This window comes from Cydia splendana, chromosome 22 (assembly GCF_910591565.1).
Source record: "Cydia splendana chromosome 22, ilCydSple1.2, whole genome shotgun sequence".
Lineage (NCBI taxonomy): Eukaryota > Metazoa > Arthropoda > Insecta > Lepidoptera > Tortricidae > Cydia > Cydia splendana.
This window is the reverse complement of record NC_085981.1, coordinates 12,691,947-12,715,017: the sequence shown is the minus strand read 5'-3', so window position 1 is coordinate 12,715,017 and position 23,071 is coordinate 12,691,947. Positions and strand designations below refer to the sequence as shown.

Here is a 23,071-nt window from a genome sequence, read left to right as displayed (position 1 = left end):
TACATATTTTTCTTGAAATATAAAATATATTAAGATTATTTTAATAGTTTACTGAACCTCCATTGACTTATATTTTTTAGTTAGCCGTGAGTATTTTCAACTATCATTACAAACTTACTTATTTGGTTGGCGCGGTGACCCAAAATGAGTCTTGGCCTCCAACACAAGAGCACGCCACTTTGCTCGGTCCAGAGCGGTATCCCGCCAGCTATCGCCGACGCCGAGCTCTTCCTCCACTCTATCTGCCCAACGGTATTTAGGATGACCAACAGGACGGCGCTCAGTTGGTCGACCCAAGTAGGCCCTTTTGGCTGCCCGATCTTCACCCGTCCTTTCGAAAACTTTCTTTTCTTTTCAGTTTTCAAAACTATCATTGACTTACAAAATTAAATGCAATCTTTATGGATGTAATGGTATACTTAGGCATACCTAATAAAGCTAAATAGCTAAATCTTCCTACCACAAAATGCCATGATATAAACAGTTTCGATATGTGTAATAATTACATTTAATAACCAACAATTATAAATAACTTAAATAAAACACGCGGCTAATTGTATTCATAATATTTGTTCGCGTTTCAGGAAGAACTTAAACCGAAACTCTCCGCATTATTAGGAAGCTTAAAGGTAATTAGCAAAAAAAAAATTTTTTATTGAAGTGAAAACTTCCCTAGCGGCGCTGTGCACTCTTTGTGATGGGGAAAAAATGTTAAACTCGCGAGAGCGTAAGACGTAAGACGTGACGTCACTTGTCATTGAGTTTTTCTTTATTGATTTAAATGCCATCTAGTGAGTTTCCCTCCAACTGGTATACTATAACTCGAGTACTAACAGTGATGTGCTTAGGGATTTCAAGTAATGCGACGAAATAACGCTAGATGGCGTTAACCTCAATTATACATAGTGGAAACTTCTTTAGCGGCGCTGTGCAATGTCATTGAGTTTTCACTTCTGCCGGCACTTCCGGAGTGCAACCCGTTGTTTTTTTTGACATAATTTACTTTTTTGTTATTGACATAATTTACCTATTTTTTTTTATTATAAGATTTAATTATTTACAAATATCGTTTTATTTGTGCCGTTTTAATCTTGGAATTTTACAGGTTCAAGAAATAACTAACGAGGAACTACAGGTATAAAAATGTGTATACTTACCTTTATTTTCAAATAACTACCTACACAGTTTTATAATGAGTATTTTTTATAAAATACCTGAATAATTTATTGGTTTTTATTTTCAGTTGGTATGTAATATTTTACAATATTACGATAACTATGTACCTACATTACATTTATAAATACATTAAATTTTAATGATTCAAATAGTAGATACAAGAAAGATGTGCAGGCAGTTTACAAAGAAAACAATTATATACTTTAACCTTAATTTATATTATTTGTTTTTGGAAACGTATGTATTAGAAAAATTTAATATAATAATGAATAATTTTAGATTAACGTATTTATGGCCGCGGTAAGTATTTGTCATTAATATGGATTTAAAATTTTTTTTAGGATAGTGATACACATGCAATTTTTTTTCTTTTCTTAAATACCGTAATATGTTCTTTTTACTGAACTTTTTTATGTAGGTAGGAAAAAGTCAGTGTCATGAAAATCTCAGACTCAGATTATTCTTAATTTGTGTTTTTAGTAATAAATTATAGTTTAGATACTAATAGAACTTGTTTTGATTTGTTTTTAACACTTAGTTGGATAATTAGTCATATAATAAAAAAAAATTATATTGTAGTAGCTTTGATATTAATTATTTATTCTGTTAAAATAATAGCCGCAACGTCAGTATTCGGTATTTCTCTAAGATTCCCACGATACAGGCTGAGCCTTGTGGGGATCACTGTACTGCTTTTATTGAAATTTCTGTATTTTTTGAAATAAATATATTTTGAATATTTAAATTTGTTTTGAAATTTCTGTATTTCTTGAAATAAATATATTTTGAATTTACAATTTTTGTTTGTTTAGATTGGGAGTACAAAATTAGAGTCAATCATTGAGGATGTTGTGCCCACGGTAAGTACTTATCACTAAAATCGATAATAAATAGTGAAAATAGCAAATACGCCCTGGCATACCCACATTGTCAGTAGAAAATGGCCCGAAATTCTTTTTTTTTAAAAAGACCCTTTGCGCCTACATTTTTTAAAATTGCCGCATTTTTCTCCTGAATAGTAGCTGTGCCAGAGTATTTTATCCATTTACAATTAAGAGTTTTACCCCACAAAATAGGGTTCTGTAAAAAGGAGTGTACAGGTTTTTGTAGGCGTCCATAGGCTATGGTGACCGGCACACATAACCACTGGTGTGGCAAGGGGTTCATGGTGTTAGCCCAGATAGCTATAGACGCCGGTTCGAATCCGGCCTTCACCACTGGACTGGCCACTGGGCTTCGTCACTTTTTCTTTAATATGTGACATCTATGTAACTTAACATAATAAGTACATATGTTTAATTCTAGAGATAATTCGAAAAGTGTATAATGTGTGTAATACAAGTCTACTTCTTAATTATATAATACTGACCACATATTATATGTATTAACAGTACAAGTGTCTTGGTTGGAGCTGTAAACTTATACTTTGTGTTTGCCTGAATAAAGAATAAAGAATCTATTATCCGTTTATAAACTCAAAGTAAATAAAAAAATGAGTAATCAAGCTACTAAATTTGATTAATATATTTCAGCATGGTACAGAAAAGGAACAGAAAGCACAAGAAGTATGTTACGAAAATTTTACTAAAGAATATACATTTTGATATAGGTACTGTAAGCTTATTTCCAACGAGTGTTTCGCGTAAGTGAAATTGTAAAATTACCTTAAAGTTCGTTATATCTCACGAAAGTTTAAATTCGATCATTTTGTTAAAACTGTTTCTTTTACATATAACTCACATTTATAGACTGGTCTAACGCGAAATTTATTCAATTACCTTTATTTACTGACGTTTCGTTTCGACACAGGTTTCACTGGTCGTGGTCGCGGCTAGAGTCGGACCAAAAAAAGTCTGCAGCGGATTTGATAGCCCACGCAGTGCAAGTGTCATTCATACGTCATAGTTTGACGTTTAAAATAACACTTTCACTGCGTGGGCTATCAAATCCGCTGCAGATTATTCTTGGTCTGACTCTACTGATGTCCCAGCAAAATGTCAAAACAGAGATTTGTGCAACTACCCGACGAAAAGTGTATGGAAAAGTTTGGGGTGGACCATGGTATAATAATATACTCCGCCTGGTACTCTATTCCGAGATTCGCGTATGACCTAACTGACACGGGCCTACGTCATCATGCTGTTTACAGGTTCTCAAACTTTAAAATGTGGGATAATTTTAACCAACGGTGAATATTATTTTAACGGCATTAATTTTAAGTTCTTCATGTAGAAACATAGTAAAATAAAACAAATCTAATGTATTAAATTAAACTTTATTTATCTATACAAGACAAACGTTTGAAAAACTAATTCACAGTTACAAATTAATTACCAAGCTTACGACGTGAAAAGTTTGGAAAACACTGCGACTGCTGACACTGAGCGAGAAGGAAATAACAATTAACACGCGTTCGACAAGGATGACGGTCAGGGCATGAAGTTATCTAGATCCGAATTGTCAAATGTGACAGCGCTATCCTGTGTTGCAAGTAATGTAAACAGAATTACCCGAACGTCTGAAATTTCTTTCGTGAATCGGAAGATATTGCTAACGAATAATTAAAAATGACGTGTTATTGTAAAATTTAAGATAAAATACATATAAATGAAAATTATAAAATTATAAAGAAATATTTTAACTTATTAACCATAGGTATAATGTACCCATGTAACATGTTATGTTGAAATAAAGTGGCAATGTTATTGTGACGTAGGCCCGTGTCACTCTGGGAATAGAAGACCATGTTTTATTAGACCATGGGGTGGACATCACATCTTCAAACCACCCACTACACATAGTGTTCATTATTGTCAATAGGTAATTGAATAAATTTCGCGTTAGACCCGTCTATAAATGTGAGCTAATATGTGTTAAAAACGCGGAAGTTTTAAATATTATGTTTCTTTTAAATTCGTTATTATTTTATTTATTTAAACGAAAAAATATTTGTTATTGCAGCTGGTACGTAAAAATAACTAATTCAACTTTTTTTTTAAATTTATATATTTTTATGTAAAATTGTATTAACAGTAGTACAAAGTAAAACAAGAGTAAAAAATTTAAATTAAACATCTTCAAACCATTTCAGATAAAAGAAGCACTGGTAGAAGTAAGATTAACTTTGATTCACTATTCAAATAAAAAAAACTAACAGTTCTTTTTTGACTGAAATTTAGAATATGAATTATATTTATTATTTATTTATTGGTATTAGCGGAAGCGCTGATGGCCTACCATTAAGAGCGTGCGACTTGCAATCTAGAGGTCGCGGGTTCAAACCCTGGCTCCTACTAATGAGTTTTTCGGAACTTATGTACGAAATATCATTTAATATTTACCAGTCGCTTTTCGGTGAAGGAAAACATCGTGAGGAAACCGGACTAATCCCAATAAGGCCTAGTTTACCCTCTGGGTTGGAAGGTCAGATGGCAGTCGCTTTCGTAAAAACTAGTGCCTACGCCAATAATTGGCGTTAATTAATTAACTATTCTTGGGAATAGTTGCCAAGCGGACCCCAGGCTCTCATGAGCCGTGGCAAAATGCCGGGATAACGCGAGGAAGATGATGATTTATTAGGATTTATTCTTATGAAAATGTTACGTTTATGGCGGCACTGCTACACTTTGTCACAGCCAAGTTAATGTAAAATCAGCTTAGACGGACTGTAATTTATTTTAATTTGTATTATTTTTTGCAGCAAGAAACGAAGAACCTTAAGTTGAAACTGAAGCTTGAACCTTATCAACCTGCTGTGGTAAGAATAAAGCATTATGTCGGAGAATGGCTGATTTGTGCCATCTATCGCCTTCAAGAGGCGTTTAATCACGCAACCTTTGACAAATAAAGCAAACTAGAGTGTTACGTACACCTGGGTGGCGTTCGACGCAGTTCCACCAAGGCGTCATAGAGTGCGCTGTCAAAACAATTGAATTCCAGAACAATTGAAGTTATGCTGTCAATCATTCTTCAGAAAGGGAACGATGAGAACGAAAGGGAGAAGATGACGTCTGTGGTGGTTCCTGGGTCAACTCTTACTGGTTTGCTTAAGGGGCTACACCACGCCAATGACCTTCTATCAGAATCCCTTAGTTTTCTAATGTTTTTTGTAGCTTATTATAGTATCCCATATTTACTTCAAAGTTCATTGTCTTCGAGATATTTGGCATCAAAGTTGAACAATTTTTGGCTAAAAAACTGATTTTCTGGCCCATAACCTTTGGGTTAATTAGTTTAAAATTAAAGCCCTGGACACGTTTTTCGAGACGTCAAGGACGAACCCAAATATGTAGATTTCGTACATGTAAGATCCTTCACTGCAAACTAGATACGAAAAAAGTGTTTTTTTTAGACAATGTTAAAAAAATCCATAAAAAAATAAAGATTATTTTTTTCAAAATGCGGTGGACAAAACCGGAGATAAAAGATTGAAAAACCGATAACCGTTTGTCTTATAATTCTATCTGTAGTGCAAAAAAAGGAGATACGATTCAACACTTGTCAAAAATCGATGAAAACCTTGGGTAGCCCCTTAAGATAAGAAACGTAACGTGTGCTATGCTGTGATTTGTAATGTCTTCTCCAGTAAAGACTGAGTAGAATATCGTATTTCATTGAAGGCCCTCGCCATCCACGATTGAAAGTTTTGATGTGCTGACGATAGTATGATACGCCCACGATTCCCGACACATATATTTATTTGTAAGAAGAATAATATAGTTATTTAATACGAGTATATTTACACTAACACTTAGTGTAAATTTCATTCAGCGTGACGAGCGTTCGCGTTTGCGTCTATTTTTGTATGGGATTTTGAACAGCGCGCCAAGCGGGACGTTTTGGAAACTAAAAATCCCATACAAAATGACACTCTTCCAAACAATTTTATTCACTATTTTTCTTCCAATTATTTCAGGATGTATTGTACCAAAAGGTTTGGTACCTATTATTACGAGTTGTAATAATACTGGATGTATGTGAGTGTGTATGGTTATTGTGACAGAATTTAGTAAATGTGGTATCTTCGGTGTATCAAATTTTTTTTTTTTTTTTTTTTTTTAATATTATAGTATCTACAGTGATAATCATCTTTGATTTTTTTGCAGGTCCCGAAACGACAACGTCTGTCTTCAAACTCTTCGGTATGAAAAATAATTTCACCTTGTCTATAATTATATTCCCTCTCAAGGCCTGAGCACACACGTCACGCTAGCGGTGTGCCGTCTCTCATAAGGATCTGTATACTACAACGCCGCACGCACACGTCACGCACACACAGCGGTGTGCACAGGCCTTTAGCCTAGTCGGTAGTGAACTAGTGACTGTGCTGGAGGTTGGTTCCGGGTTGAGTACGAGCGAGATGCATAGAAAGTAAGTTATGCACACGCTAGTGAATATGTCAGTGTCAAACTCGTGGTAAGGCTAAAGGTGTTTGATTCTTATTTCTCTTCGAAACCTGAGTGCGAAATTGTACCCTCATTTACTGATTATCTTTATTTCCAGGATATGACTCGGTTATCCTCTAAAAATACTGGGGTATATAAACATATTTTGTTTAATTTAATTATGATAAATTTGACCTCACAATTGATGGCCAAATTATTTTGATCACGACGGATATGTCGGCGACCGATCTTAAAATCAGGCAAATCATGAAATTCCTAGGCATATCGTGAAACGTGGAAATCATTGTCTCAATTCCTGAGTCGACGAAGCCCCTCTACGCGGGGCTCCTATTTCTGGATAGTTTGCCCTTCGGGCATCTGAAACCCCCTTTAGGAATCTATCCTACGTATCTATTGGTTTAATTTAATGTGACTATGGCCAAAATATTACACAGGAACTTAACGATCGGCCTTATTTTACGATCGGTCGCCGACACATACAATGGTACGGGTATATAACATTTAAAATACCGTCAAAGGAAGACAGTAAACGGCGAAACCACGTATGCTGTAAGTAAAGTGTTCAAAACGTCAATTCAATTCAAATTGTTTATCACGGTGTAAACGTACCTACATTTCAAAACATACAAAATAAAAATAAAAACACACACACACACCTAAAACTAACGTCGGGATGTATTTTAAATTAATTAGACGCGATATAATCCGTTTATAGTTTTATTTCATTCATAACTATCGCGGGAACCAAAGACAATATTGTGTTCATCATTCGGTTTAAGGCCTACAAATACAGCTGTCTCGGCGCTAACTACGGGTTCGTAGCTTTTGGCGTCGAGACACTTGGGCCGTTAGGTGGAGGAGCCCGTGGGCTCCTTAAGGAGCTTGGAAAGCGGTTGAGGGGACTCTCGCGCAGGCAGCTTTCTCGCGCAAAGGATTGCTATCGCTATACAGCGCGGGAATGCTGCCTGACTAGGCTTAGAAGGTAGGTTTTATACTCTGTAAGTTTAGGTATTTCAATAAAAGTAAACAAAATCTACCCTCAAATCGTTCCTTAAGCCAGTTGAGGGTAGATGAAAACATTACACGATCAAATAATGTAGGTTAAAGTCAGGTCGTTCATTGACTGATCCAGGCGGTTTTGTAATTGGTCGGTTAACCAATAAATGTTATAACTACCCGAAAATGTACAAATTGTTTTAATTTTTATTTAAATACCTAAAGATATAGACTATAGGGACTTTTTTTTAGTTACGGTTAGTTTTAGTTATTTTATAAGTAGCCAATAATTATGTTCATTTTTCATTATTCACTGCTGGACATAGGCCTCCCCCAAAGAGTGCCACAATGACCGGTCTTGCGGCACCCGCATCCAGCGGAGTCCTGCGACCTTAACCAGGTCGTCAGTCCACCAGCAGCAGCAGCAGCTGTCAGCAGTGGACGTCCTCTGGCTGATATGATGATGATGATGATGATCATTATTCAACCATATTTTTTACAGAATAACAAGGAAAAAGTGCTTTGCCTGTTTACACCTGAGAAGCAGTATTGCGTGAAACAGATAAAGGCAAGTTTCATTAGAAACTAATAGAAACATTACCAATATCATAAACAAACAGTACAGATGTAGTGCATAATTGTATTTGTCATACTCATGCACAAACAAGACATAGTAGCTCTACCCCCTCTGCCACAAATACGGTAGTTTTACTCCATTTTCGAGTCGAAAGTGACTTTGTGTGACGTCCGTGTCTTTGAACGTACCAATCACGGCACGGGACCTCGCTCACCTCGTCCCCCGCAACCCCGTATTTTTGGCAGCATCGGTTTCATGAAATGATTGCTCTAAACTCCGTCTAGAGGATTCCTAGTCTATGGTCATACTTCACCCATATAACCATTCCAGTCGCAGAATCACAAAGTGGTAACTAAATGTCAGATGTGTCGTAACAGAGTCCACACAATGTGTCTAGAATTGTTTCGAAACAAAGTGTCGTCGCCGTGTCTACACTTTTCCGTAACAAGGTGTCGACACATTTGTGTGCACTTTGCGTGCGGTTTGCGACTAAATCTGACAGCAAATTTGTGACAGCAAATGTCAATATAAAATACCTCTTGAAAACCAAGGTTTGTCAAACTACTATTAGTGTCTCGTGTGCTCGTAATTCTAGTAAGTCATCATGGGCAATGCAAATGATAATAATCGACCGAAACCATATAAACACCCAACACCCGTCAACCTTTTACAGAAAAGTTTTTAAAGAAATTCAATAAGCTACTTAGGTCAGGCAACGAATGCTCCAAAACTTGTAGAGGGAAATGCTCGGAACACAATTTTTGACTCCGTAACTCGGTTTGACAAGTTAGGAGGTGAACATATCAAAAGTCCCCGGCCGTAGCCCTTGAGCGGGGGGGGAGAGAGGGGGCTTTGAAGGTCCCATTTTCCCGTTTTTCGATTATATCTCGGAAACTATGCATCTCAGCGACATGGCCACTTGGCTCATGGCTCACAAAATGAAAGTTTATTTAATTTGTTACAAGTTTATTCAGTCAATTTTTTCGATATGTTGAATAGTTTTTGAGATATCCGCTCTTGAAAGTTTATTTAGGGCTCTCAATTTTATCTTGATATATCTATATCAGTGAAGGTGCTAGGCCGTGTTTGGTATCGTTTTCGTATAAATCTGGGGTGCTGAATCCATTTAAGATATCACATTGACACCATTCCACAAAATAAAAATAAATCTTTTTAGGGTTCCGTACCTCAAAAGGAAAAAACGGAACCCTTATAGGATCACTCGTGCGTCTGTATGTATGTCCGTCTGAATACACAAAATAGTTCTTTACATATAGATGACAGGAAAACCTATTAGAAATGTGCAGTCAAGCGCGAGTCGGACTTAATGTAAGGAACCCTTAATACGCGAGTCCGACTCGCACTTGGCCGGTTTTTTTGAAACTCTTCTTGACGCTTAACCGCTGAACCGATTTCGTTGAAATTTGGTATAGAAATAGTTTGCGTCCCGGAACAGGACATAGGATAGATCTTATAACCAAAATCATCTTTTGAAGGTGTGAAAAGTGGCGTGGAAATTTGTACGGGAAATCAATAACCGCTGAACCGATTTATATGAAATTTGGGATGGTCTACATCTTTGATTTAGTTAAAAATGATGAAAAAACATGACTTCAAACCTAAACTTAAACAGTATTCTTCAAGAAGTCAATTCTGAATTCCCCCCTATACCTCATGTCACACCTTTAAAGGATTATTTTTGAGGTAACTTATTATATCCTGTCTCGGGACTCAAAATATATGTGTACCAAATTTAAATTAAAACTGTTCAGCAGTTTAAGCGTGAAGAGGAGTTTAAAAGAAAGTATTTTAATAAGTTTATATGTTTTTACTTCGGAATGGTGTCAATGTGATACCTTAACTAAATTTGGTACTGCGAATTTATACGAAAACGATACCAAACATGGCCTCGTAGCTTTTCTGTTGTAGAAGTCAAAATAAAATTGAGAGCCCTAAATTCTTATTACTTGGCCAAACTTGTGTAGAAGGAAAAGGTAAAATAAAAGTCTTCGGCAGGAATATAAGACACAAATATAATTTTTTTTGCGTTACTATTTCATTCATCAAATATAAACATACCTTGATTATACTATTCTAGTGAGATCCTCATAGATAAACAAAAACATTTACTTAAAAAATTACAAGGTCGAAATGTCACGGAACTTGTGAGAGTAATATGTGAAAAATATAAACTTTTATGACAAAAAAAATCTGGACACAATTTAAGAATCACCCAATTGCGTCGAGGAATCATCTGTATTTTTGCTTGTTTCATTACCTCCTCGCTTCTTTTTTGTCCTTTGTATTCTGTAGCAATTTGTTAGATCTGAAAATAAAGATAACTTGCGTCGTCACGGATGTCGATTTATAGGTTTTAGGGAGTGCAGAATTCGAAAACGATGATCATTTTATAATCCAAGATGGCGGCTACGTATTTTGTCATTAAAGTGGAATCCAAAATAGTCATCATTTTCGAAATCTGCGCCCCCAGAAACCTATAAAACGACATTCATGACGACTTTTATGACATAGTGCATGGCCGCCATCTTGGAATCCAAAATAGTCATCATTTTCGAAAGCGGGGCCCCCTAAAACCTATAAAACGACATACATGACGACTTTTATGACATAGTGCATGGCCGCCATCTTGGAATCCAAAATGGTCATCATTTTCGAAATCTGCGTCCTCTAAAACCTATAAAACGACACCCATGACGACTTTTATGACATAGTGCATGGCCGCCATTTTGGAATCCAAAATGGTTATCATTTTCTAAATCTGCGCCCCCCAAAACCTATAAAACGACACCCATGACGACTTTTATGACATAGTGCATGGCCGCCATTTTGGAATCCAAAATGGTTATCATTTTCTAAATCTGCGCCCCCCAAAACCTATAAAACGACACCCATGACGACTTTTATGACATAGTGCCTGGCCGCCATTTTGGATTCCAAAATGGTCATCATTTTCGAAAGCGGGGCCCCCTAAAACCTATAAAACGACATACATGACGACTTTTATGACATAGTGCATGGCCGCCATCTTGGAATCCAAAATGGTCATCATTTTCGAAATCTGCGCCCTCTAAAACCTATAAAACGACACCCATGACGACTTTTATGACATAGTGCATGGCCGCCATTTTGGAATCCAAAATGGTTATCATTTTCTAAATCTGCGCCCCCCAAAACCTATAAAACGACACCCATGACGACTTTTATGACATAGTGCATGGCCGCCATTTTGGATTCCAAAATGGTCATCATTTTCAAAATTGGGGCCCCCTAAAACGTATAAAACGACATCCATGACGACTTTTATGACACAGTGCATGGCCGCCATTTCGGATTCCAAAATGATCATTATTTTCGAAATCGGCACTCCCTAAAACCTATATATCGACACCCATCTCGACTTTTATGACAAAGTGTTTTGCTACCATCTGCATGCAAGACATTTCTATTATTTTTACGTACAAAAATGGCCCCCTGTCAACTTTCAATCGAGATTTAATCGATAATTTATTCGATTAATATTCAGATTAATTCAATTTCAATCTATGTTAGGTCGACTAAACTAATCGCGATTAAAATTTGAGAATTAACTTTTTTTATTCCATTAATTAGTCGAATAAACAGTTAATCGATTAATGCCCATCTCTGACCACGGCATTTTTACACTTTGAGAATATCTGAAAACAAATCAACACAAGGAGCCATTTTGCAAATCGAGTAACTTTGTTATTACTTTTGACAGCGCGTGTCATGTGTCAACACAGAGTCGACACAAAGTCGAAACATTGCAACTACTTTGTGACTGCAATATTTCTCAGCCTTAAACCATATTTATACATCATAATTAACAAGTTTGGTAGTATGTAAAGCGTTATTTCTGTTATTTAAGTATAGTATACGCATCGAAGTACTAAAAATGCTTCAAATAATATAGTTATGAACACAGGCACTGAGAAGTAAACAATTTCATTTCCGGCTAAACTACAACAATGTGGTGGCGCGTTGATTATATTACACTTAGTTTATCAAATCACTCGAGCAGTTTAATTCCCCATAATAATTTAAGTCATATTGTAATATAAATGCAAACAATATATAATTACGTCTTGTAATCCGTTTAAGAGATGGCGTATTAATGTCACTTATTTTTATTTAAGTATTTTTCCATCTGACAGTTTCCATTTGACAGGAACAAAATGAACGAATGAACGAATGATTTTGGCATAAAGTAGTCGCAAACCCGAAACAATGTGTGCACACGGCGACCACACTTTATGTCACTTTGTGTCATGTGTCGACCCTTCCCCATTTCTGGTAACTGTGTCGACACGGCGACGACTCTGCGACTGGAATTGTGACCGAAACAGACGGTGTCGACACAAGATGTGTCAACACCGCGTCGTAACGGCGACTGGAAATGGTTGTATGGGCAGTCAACGTCAGTACTTTTTGTAGCCAGACTGACTGAAATAGCAAGACACGTTCGTACGTTTCTGTGACAATACGATGGAAAATAATTACCTATGCACTAATACATCTGTATATTCACATCACCTATTCGGAAAGGGCTTTATCTTCTCTGCTAGGATCCCTCCTAGCAGCGTCAAAGTTAAAGTCACGCTTTTATGTTCTATGACACTATTTATTTACTTTTTTTAAAGAAAACGACAAAAAAAATTAAACTAAAAAGTAGTAAAACTATAGTAAAAGAAATTTCTACCAAACTAGTCTGGGTGTCTGGCGACCTACGAGCTGGCACATTTTTTGCGCAAATCTTATGGCTCCTCTACACGAATAGCCAACGCCGGCCAATCCAAGGGACGCAGCCATGCGGTAGACTGAGATAGCAATATCACTTGCTCCCTCTAATGCATAAATGCGGCCCTTGGATTGGCCGGCGTTGGCCATTCGTGTAGAGGAGCCATTAGCCTCACCTCACTGTGCAGAGGGAGAATGCGGCCAGCGTCCTGGGAACAATGCCTCAGGCTAATTTAGGTTTAGACTTATGATCATTTGTTTAATCTCGATGTACTTTTTTGCATACATTTTTTTTAGCTTAAGTAATTAATATTTTTAAACATAAAAAATTCCTCATAAGTATGTGATGTTAAAATAAAAGCAGTATTATATGTGTCACATGGTAGCATGGTTACAGGAGGGAATTACTTATGTTATAGGAGTTTTACGATTCAGCCGTAAGTTTTTGAAAATACCTAGTTAGACCACCAAAACCATTAAACTATAGAGAGATGGTGGACACAAAAAAATGAGCTGTACTCTTTTGAGTATTTCAAGAAATAACTGAATATATATAGGTAATAAAGATTGTTTTTTTTTTTATAAATATCCTAAATCCGATTTAAGGATAACTTACGGTAGACGGGGCCGTGTCCGGGCCGGAGCCTGCAATGTCATAGAAAAGTAAGCGCCGGAAGCTCCGGCCCGGACAAGGCCCGGTCTAGCGTGAGTCATCCTTTATTGTTACAAACCGACTTGTTGTCCGGTGTAACATACCTTTATGTAGTTCGGAAGTCCCAATTTTTATTTAAGTCATGACAAAATATTTTGTTACTGTTATGCAAACATTTCTTTCAGCTTAATACATATAAACATTAGGTTCCGTGTGAGTTTCAATTCGATACGTTAACATGTTTTTTTTTAATTTCTAGCTCGGCAGTGGAGACAATATGGACTAAAGTCCTAAAAAAAAAAAGAAAAAAGTTACCTGTTGTGAGAAATAAACAGAATTATTAATAAGTCGAGTTTTCTTACATACCTACCTACAGATGTAATAGTGCATAGGTGTATTCCTTCGTATTTTCTCGGAAACGTTCGTATTTGTCATGCTACTCCAATCAACCTTTTTGTACCGAGACGACTGAAATAGCAAGACACGTTCGTAAGTTTCCGTGAAAATACGAAGGAAATTAATTATGCACTACATCTGGACATCATAGATTGGCCATAAGCCGTATTTCAGCAGTATTTTCCTCTTTAGGCATATTCCATAGGCCTGCGAATCCTTTTAGCTTGAATAGCTTTTTGTATTGTATGAAGCTATACGGAACCCTCCATAATGCGTGGCCCGACACGCAGTTAGCCGTTTTTTTGCCGTATTAGATGATTATTATACACCTATACCTTCCTCAAGAATCACTCTATTGATAGATGTAAACCGCATGAAAATCCGTTCAGTCGTTTTTGAATTTATTGCGAACAAACACACAAACAGACAGACGCGGCGGGGGACTTTGTTTTATAAGATGTAGTGATGTATGATAGTGATGATGATAGGTATAGGTATAAGTAAACTTAAATAACAATACTATTAGAAGTATTAGAACAAAGTAAATTATTTTTCGATATGAAAACCACAATTTGATAGACAGTTGTACATTTTTACTTTTAGCCCCATCCAGGCGCGAATCCAGGATTTCATACAGAGAAGGGATGGGACAGTTTTTTATCAGCCTAGCTTCGCATAGGGCTCGATATTTAAGGGTTTTTTTTGCCTACGGTTTTGGTGCCCCCTAGACGTGGTGCCCTAAGCAAGTGCTTATTTTCCTTAAAAGGGTTAATCCGGCACTGCAAATGACAGAGGTACTTAAATGTTTTTTTTTTTTAAAGTACCCACCTTCGTGGCCATTAAAGGCGCGCTTAAAGGAGGCGATACGTATGAATATGGATTTGATATGGATGCGATATAATTACGATTAGGTATAATTCATGACGGAGAAAATTAATAATTTTAAATAATTATGTAATTATACGCGTGTTGATATGTGTCTTCATTTTACCACTACGTAACTATGTAAACTCATTTTTAGTTTTCTTGATTACTTAATGTTTACTCAGTTCCCCAAAAGATGGCACTGTGCAATGAGGGGCAATTAATTTACTGTCGTTTAATTTTGTTGTATTATTAAGTCAACATAATTATTCAATTTTTGTTGATATCCATACCCCCTCTTCTAAACTTAGAGATAATTTGGCAATATCTTTCCTCGGTGGCTTATTCATGTCACAACGTATTAAATTCAGCGCCATCTATTAGTTTACCAGGGTACTCAATAGTGGTAGCACATATTTGAAAAAAGTTTGCCCCTCCTTCCTAAGTCATCATAGGCCTTTCAGTCTATTGCAGACTATACAAACAGTGTCAGGCAGGGCGACAACGTTTTTCATGGCTGTATAAGCCAATACGGGAGCGGCAACCACGACCGCAAAACAGGCAGGTGTAGTGTGCCCGTGGCGAACAGATGTCGGGCTGATGACGCTTGGCTTCCTAAGTAGCGCCATACGATTCAGGGGCAAACTTAAGTCAATCGAGTGTTGTGGCTACCCCCCCTTTTACGGGTTGAATTTTTATAGCCTATAACCTGGCCGGGGATTTTCCCGACAGATTGGTAAAGTTTTCATCAAAATCCGTTCAGCCGTTTTCACGTGATGCGCGTTCAAATAAACAGACAAACAGATAAACCGATAAACAGACAAACGGACAAAAATTCTAAAAACCGTTGGAACGTGTTCTGTTATTGATTCTAAGTATCCCCAGCCAACTTTTTTTCGAATATCTTCCATGTACAGACTTTCGACCCTCTTCAGCTTTATTATATGTACAGATAGATAAACTGAAGTAAACGTCATATACTAAGAAAAAGTGACCAAGGCCTCCAGTGCCCCAGGCTGGAATCGAACCAGCATCCTCTGCTATCGCGGCAGGTGCCTGACCATAAACCCATAAAATCGACCTATGCCGCTGTGGCCCGGTGGCCGAATGGCACAGGCACCTGCCGCGATAGCAGAGGACGCTGGTTCGAGTCCAGCCTGGGGCACTGGAGGCCTTGATCACTTTTTCGTAGTACATGGCATTTATTTCAGTTTATAAACTAAAAAAAGTGTACCTGTTTTTCGATCCTCTCGAACAGCATCATGATGGAATCCATGACTGTGGAAGCGAGATGGGTGTCCTGAGGTTTCGTGTAGCTTCTCCATCTGCAGACCTGGTGAAAGAAGAACATCTTTATCTATTTACCTACATATTATCTATAGCAGAAGTAGTAAAGCGGGCGAGGTGTCCAAATACAACGAGACACGAACACATTCGTGGCAGCCTCGGACTCTGTGACGTAGCGCATAAGCTGCAGGAAAGCCGACTCTGATGGTATGGCCATATAAGCCGCAGACCGGTGGACTATGTCGGAAACAGCCTCAACCTCACTGTCCATGGCCCTAGATCACGCGGCCAAGGTAGGCCTAAGAAACGCTGGCTGGACTTCGTGATAGCGGATATGGAAGAAAACAATGTCACACCCGAGGATGCCGAGGATCGGGCAAATTGGAGAAGATTGAGTAGGAAAGCGGACCTTGGCGCTAGGCCGGGAAAACGCTAGGTCGAAGAAGATACAGTCATTATACAATGAGAACGTGTGTTCAGACAGATGTAGTGCATAATTATTTTTCATCGTATTTTCATGGAAACGTACGAACTTAACATGCTGTTTCAGTCAGTCTCGGTTTAAAAAAGTACTGAGGTTGACTGAAGAAGCATGACCAATATGAATGTTTCCGCGAAAATACGATGGAAAACAATTATGCACCATCTGTAGAGCATTTTAAACAACAAGTATGCTTAACAGCTAAGTATTTATGTTGTTCTTACTAGATGTTGGACTTACTAGTATCTGGTTAGATTACAATTCAATTCAATTCAATTCTTTATTGATAAAAATATAATTTTACATGTCAGGTACATATATGCTTAATGCTAAGTCTTATAATTAATTAATTATTAGATTTATTTACATAGTTGGACAGGCAAGGCTGAGCCCGCGAACTAGTAGTTGTTTATTAGATAAATTAATGTGAAAGTACCTATATTATAGTATTATCTACTTGGTACAGTGTTAGGTCTCGAAAAAGGCATCGATTGAGTAGTATGCGTCAGACGCCAGTTTAGATTTAAGTTTTTTATTGAAACATAGGTCGCTGGTGGTTTGTTTCAACTCCAGCTGGATTTTATTATATACTTTAGATCCTACCGTATGTATACACTTTCTAGACTTGGCTAGTCGCGTCTTAGGTGGATTAAGTTCAATAGGCCTCCCGGAACTCGCACCTCGGGCGTTGCCACGAGTCGGAAACAGTGTTATGTTGCGTCTTACGTATTTTGCCACTTCGAAAATGTATAGACACGGCAGGGTAAGAATTCCTGTTTGTTTGAATAGTTCCTGGGCTGGGTGGTCCCATGGGACGCCAGATATGCACCGAATTGCTCGTTTTTGGAGTTTGAATGGCCTTAGTCGGTCTGCAGCATCGCCCCATAGGTCGACTCCGTATGCTAGTATTGAATGAAAGTAGCCGTAATAAGCTTTCTTAATATTATTAATGTTTAGACTGGGGCGGAGTCTGCCCAGGGCGAAGCAAGCGGATGACAGGCGGTCACATAGCTGATCAATATGCGGACTCCACGTTAGACCGGAGTCGATTATCAGGCCTAGGTATCGCACTTGGTCAACCTGAGGGACGTATTGGCCGTTGCAACTTATATTTAAATCGTGCACTCTGTTACCTCGCAAGCAGAAGCGGAGTATGTTAATTTTATTCAACGTTTAATATCATTCCGTTGGCCGAGAACCACCTTGCTACTTCATCCATTACTTTGGCCAATTTAGTTTTGAGTAGAATTTGATTTTCAGCTGCTACGATTACACAATAGTCATCGGCTATGGTATTTCCGCAATGGTATTTCCGCAAACATCAGTTTGACGAAGAGAGAAAACAGCTGCCTATAGCGTTGGACACCAAACGCCACTGGTAGTTTCTATCGTACCTATATATGTATATATATGACATCTATTTCAGTTTATGGGCCACCCTACACCATCGTCTCCCTAGCGTCGGCGTCTAGTCAACTCTATGGCTGCTGCTCGAAGCAACGTTGGCGCAACTGCGCAGCGACGCCATTTCCCATAGCGCTGACTAGACGCCCGGGAGACGCTAGTGTGGGGTGCCCGTATAGATCATAGTTACCTCAGCAAACACCAGTTTGACGAAGATCGGCAGAGAACAGCTGCCTATAGCGTTGGAGACCAAACGCCACTGATAGTTCGACAAGTCCCGAGCTGCCGATGCCATCCATAACCTGGAAATAATATAAAATGGACATTCGAATAATAACTGCATCATGACGATGTAGGTGCAGCGCGTTGGTGGTGTTAGTGAAATGAAATGATAATTATGAAAATATGAAATGAAATTAAATATGTAAGTGCGAAAATGACGCATGTCATGACATGTGATAAAAACGCGACCATGATACCGCTGCAAAATGGAAGGTATCGAAAGATAAGGGTACATAAAAAGTAATGATAATGACATGTTCGCAATGTCAGGCCAAATGACTAAAAGTGCACGCAATAAAGTCCAGTTTCTGTTTCAATTATGAACAAAAGTTTGTTTTATAAATTGAAATTCTACTGTCAAATAAAATACTGACAGTGCAAAATAAAATACAAGTGCTACGCGCATCAGCTCAGCTCCAAGAGCTGCTGGTGTATCAATTAAAATAATAAAAAATAGTTTGCTAGACTATACAGGATGATTCATGAGACGTGAGCAGGACTAATCCTGCACACTCAGTAACTGATAATTGATCGATCACCGTCGTATTTAGGAGAAACAACCACACTATATTTCCTATTATTTAACTTTCTGGTGAGGGCAAATTTAATTCTCAACAATCATGGTCACCATACAGGACCTAATTAATAAACATAAAACCTCTTTAACCGTAATGGCATTTTGATTACGAAGAAAATAAACTGTCAAACTTGAGTGAGATACGAGTTTTCAAAAGTAACCAGACCGTGATGACACTGATGACATTCAATTTGACACAGAATATCGGTAGTTTAGTATTCTAATTTTAGGGTGACCATGCATGTCGTGAAAAAATTAATAACTTTTTTTTTCAACACGACTAGAAAATTAACGTTAACCTCACTAATACTGATACGAAACAGTTGCTTATAATTAACGATATGCGCAGTGTTAGTCCTGCTCACGTCTCCTGAATCACCCTGTATATAGGTATATAGGGTTACTTAGGTTAGGGTACTCTAGATAGACACATAAAAGTTACGACTATACTTACTTCAGGACCTGCATGGCCAGATCCTCGCCCAGCGCCGTGACTTCTAGAAAGTTCTCCTCAGAGTCGATCATGCGACGGAGCACGTCATACTCCTTCGAGACCTCGGGGTTCGTTTCCTCGCAGGCGCACGTCACTATGATCTGCAAGTTTTTTACAATAAGGTTTCTAGCTCATTGAAGAAGTGTATTTGGTATAAGTACTGTCTTACTCTTGTATGTGTAAATGAATAGGTTTTTTGAGACATAGACTGTCTCATAGATATCCAATGATATGATGACTTTTTCTCCGTTTGTCAGTATTATGTAAATAGGTATATTAGTTTAAAGCTTAATAATTTTATACGTCCTCTCATATTTTCTAATTTGACCTGTTGAGGGTACGGAAAAGACCTTACCTTTATCAAAGAGAATATATAGTATAGAAGGGTCCTGTCATAGTAAATTTTGTAGTCGCAGTAAATTTACTGCCATCTATCAACACACGATTAAAATGAAAACGTATAAAATTATGAAAAAAATGTATATACATATATGGATAAATGATTTTATTATTTTTATATAATTTTGACCCAAGTTCATTCACTGATATCTATGTGTTAAAATTGTTAAATATGAAACGGTGTCTTCACGCCATCTAGCCGAGCATAGGCCAAAGGTGTGTGCGCCATCTATCCGAGAATGACTTTTTCTTGATTTCCGAGCCACGTTTTTTCCTTAGACTTTATTCATTTTATACGAAGTTACATATGTCTTTGCTTTTATGACTCATTTTTACAGTCTGGGAAAACTAGAAACAAAATATTAGATTTTGAAACTACCTTACAATGTGGTGGCAATCTCGTTGGCAACCAAGACACCTTATTATTCTCCGTCCCGATCCCTGTTAGCTGGTCCACAGAATCCAGGAATAGAAGCAGAGGCTGCTGAGCGGTAGCCATGGTGAGGAGTTGTTTGAAGTGCGCTGTGAGGGGCACCAGGTCATCGGGGATGCTCTCGAAGGGGAGCGCGAAGTTGTAGGAAATCTGGAGAGCGGATTTGAAAGGTTAGACGTTTAGGAGTTACACTGGCCCCGTAGACAATATTCCAGCTACGTAGCGGGTAGCGGACGAAACTGTCACTGTCACGCTTATATGGAAGAGTGATACATACATACATATAATCACGCCTATTTCCCGGAGGGGTAGGCAGAGACCACGGATTTCCACTTGCTACGATCCTGACATACCTCTTTCGCTTCCTTCATATTCATAACATTCCTCATACGCTCGTCGGTTTAGGGTGCTCTTGACCTGGCTTTTCTTCAGGATTTCCCCGAGCTGATCAGAGAAAGTCCGCCGAGGTCTACCCGTTCCAACTCCCACTTCCACTTGAGAGTGATAGAGAGACACAAAGCGATTCGATGGCGAAGTGCAAGAGAATCGTCACCTTGGCTAGGTTGCTTGATGATCTAATGAGATGGGCAGATACTATAGCAAAAGATATGAGGGCCTGCGACGTTTCGGTAGACGACACGTCCGATCGCGCGAAGTGGAGAGAAAGAACCAGAGAAGCAGACCCCACAATCAGATGGGAATAATAATGCTAAGGAGAGAGGGAGAAAGAGAGAGAGAGAGAGAGAGAGAGAGAGAGAGAGAGAGAGAGAGAGAGAGAGAGAGAGAGAGAGAGAGAGACTGATGATCTAATTAAGGCCTTGGGTTACAGTGGACACTACACGTTGCGTGTAACGTCACCTTGTATGAGATGAAAGCAAGCACGAGCAGCTCACGTTAGACCGGGCCGTGCCCGGGCCGGAGCTTTCGGCGCATCGTTTTCTATGGAAAGCATCACGTGATCGCCTGTCATGTCACAGAAAAGGAAGCACCGGAAGCTCCGGCCCGGACACGGCCCGATCTAACGTGAGTCGTCCTTTAATCGTTGATATAGAATATACAACAGATCTTACTATTGCGTTCTTTGGAAAATAAATTACTGAAATTTTAAAATCTTTTGGCTGGTCGATCGACACGAGGCGATCTGAAAAAAGTCATTAAAACTTTATTTTTATTTTTTGTGGTCTTAATAGCCCATGTTTCTTACTTGCTGGCAAATGGATATGAGCGTCGGAGTAAGCGCGCTGGAGTCAGGAGTAGTTCCAAGAAACCTGATGATGTTGGTGGGCCGCACTTCAGCGAACCAGGTCTCCAGACACGTCGCTGCACTCTTTGAGAGTAGACTGGTTTTACCGCAGCCACCTGTAAAAAATTAACAACTATTCTATGTTTTCACAGTTGAAGAAACCCTTAAGCGGTATCCAGACGGGATGATCAAATCGATCGATTTGATCAGAAATGAAATTGGCGTCAATCTCCAATTTAGAGGCCTCTAAATTGAAAAAATGCCCCAGAACGAAAATATTGGCGTCACAAATTGGTATGCTTGCGTCCGCACTACGTTTTATCGGTAAGATCGGTCACATCGGCGGTTGAATTCGGCGAGCCAAATTGGCGTTTGCGTCCGCACGGCTTGATTTGATCGGACAATTTAATCAGATTGGCGAAAAATTGTCCCCGTCTGGATACTCCTGTATATTACACCTTTTGGATGTTCTGAAGCGTATGAAGATATGATCATCACAGAGCATGACACATAATTATGATGACTGTATTGTATCCAAAATCGGATCGTATTTTTCTCTGTCAATCTCGTAACGGCCAAGATCCTCTTTGGGTCACTGAGCCAGTGATGTATGTGTATGTATGTATGTATCCAAATGTCTTCACACCGCTGGAGTGATGAAGCCCACGAAAATGTTTGGACGAGTGGCGATCTTAAGTGTATGTAGGGTTAATAATTACGTATCCTATGCAAAGCATTCTGTAAAAAGTGGTCAAACATTATAGCCAATACGGTCGAGTCTAGAAAAATTTGGGAGGCTTTTGCCTTACAATAGGCCACTAAGTAGCCTAACGCAAAAAATACCTACCTTCTCCATACAAAACCAGTGGCTTATCAGAGCCATTCTTCATATAATTCTCGACAAAGTTCAGATCATCTTCTCGCCCATGGAATACTTTGACGGAGTTGTTGCAAGCGTGGAGATGCTGAAGAATTTCTGTCACTATTTGACCTTGGGCGCTGCTGTCTTCTTTGCGCATTGCTCTGGAATTCAAACAAAATTTACTATGAACAGGTCCAAAACAAATGGTAAATTAGTAATTAGGTAACACCGTAATAATACGCTTGACAGCCATTTGTGGCTTAAAATAACGGGAGGTAAGAAAAAAGATTTTCACACGTCATTATTTACATGGGTCGTTCTACCGTTTCGTGCCGATTTGCCACTTTTTTGGAGATTTTTTTTATTTTGAAGTTACAGTGTAGAGTTTGATATTGTGAAGGTGTATACGTATTGTGTATATTATTTTAAGAAAGGCACCTATATACTACTTATACTTTTGGAAAACAAATAAGGAATGTAATGAAGGCACAGATGGAAATGAAAAAGCAAGGGAAGGTAATGAAACACGAATAGAAGGAAATGAAATTAGATTAAATATAAATTAACTTTATTGGTCAAAATCAAAGTGATAATATTTTAAACGATGGAACCATAAATATCTTGGCTTTTAAAAAGTATATCTACCCTGTTGACCTGTTTAATATAATAACCTACTTTTTAACAATACTTTTTATGATGTTTCAGTATTCGGTCTCATTATTTGTCAGAACTAGAAACATATAATAATGAGATTTGTAATGTAAAAAA

At 38.1% G+C, this 23,071-nt stretch overlaps 2 protein-coding genes and 2 long non-coding RNA genes across 4 annotated transcripts in view; 3 read left to right on the top strand and 1 right to left on the bottom strand.

Annotated features, from left to right (window-relative positions):
* Positions 1 to 23,071, top strand: part of LOC134801435 (uncharacterized) — a 297,157-nt gene that overhangs the window by 18,718 nt on the left and 255,368 nt on the right. The window lies entirely within an intron of this gene.
* The window catches only part of LOC134801430 (NACHT and WD repeat domain-containing protein 2), a 91,123-nt gene that overhangs the window by 27,892 nt on the left and 40,160 nt on the right, over positions 1 to 23,071 (bottom strand). The window contains exons 9-14 of the mRNA XM_063773985.1: positions 22,289 to 22,464; positions 21,403 to 21,557; positions 20,145 to 20,348; positions 19,328 to 19,467; positions 18,205 to 18,316; positions 16,077 to 16,175 (exon numbers count right to left, since the gene is read on the bottom strand). Coding sequence (XP_063630055.1) covers positions 16,077 to 16,175; positions 18,205 to 18,316; positions 19,328 to 19,467; positions 20,145 to 20,348; positions 21,403 to 21,557; positions 22,289 to 22,464 — 886 coding nt within the window. The remainder of the gene's footprint in view (positions 1 to 16,076; positions 16,176 to 18,204; positions 18,317 to 19,327; positions 19,468 to 20,144; positions 20,349 to 21,402; positions 21,558 to 22,288; positions 22,465 to 23,071) is intronic.
* On the top strand, positions 1,434 to 3,013 carry LOC134801553 (uncharacterized). The gene is made up of 3 exons (XR_010145691.1): positions 1,434 to 1,476; positions 1,989 to 2,036; positions 2,709 to 3,013. It is a non-coding gene; the product is annotated as an uncharacterized LOC134801553 (long non-coding RNA).
* On the top strand, positions 3,936 to 13,868 carry LOC134801645 (uncharacterized). Its single transcript, XM_063774264.1, has 9 exons — positions 3,936 to 3,940; positions 4,231 to 4,288; positions 4,877 to 4,933; positions 6,092 to 6,109; positions 6,282 to 6,317; positions 6,679 to 6,711; positions 8,080 to 8,145; positions 13,350 to 13,367; positions 13,842 to 13,868. Exons 1-9 carry the CDS (start codon positions 3,936 to 3,938, stop codon positions 13,866 to 13,868), a joined length of 318 nt encoding a protein of 105 aa, XP_063630334.1.

What these genes read in the sequence shown, in the direction of transcription:
- LOC134801645 (XM_063774264.1), top strand. An exon ending in TAAAAGAAGCACTGGTAGAA is followed by an intron (nt 4,289 to 4,876) that starts GTAAGATTAACT and finishes TATTTTTTGCAG; the next exon opens with CAAGAAACGAAGAACCTTAA. An exon ending in TATCCTCTAAAAATACTGGG is followed by an intron (nt 6,712 to 8,079) that starts GTATATAAACAT and finishes TATTTTTTACAG; the next exon opens with AATAACAAGGAAAAAGTGCT.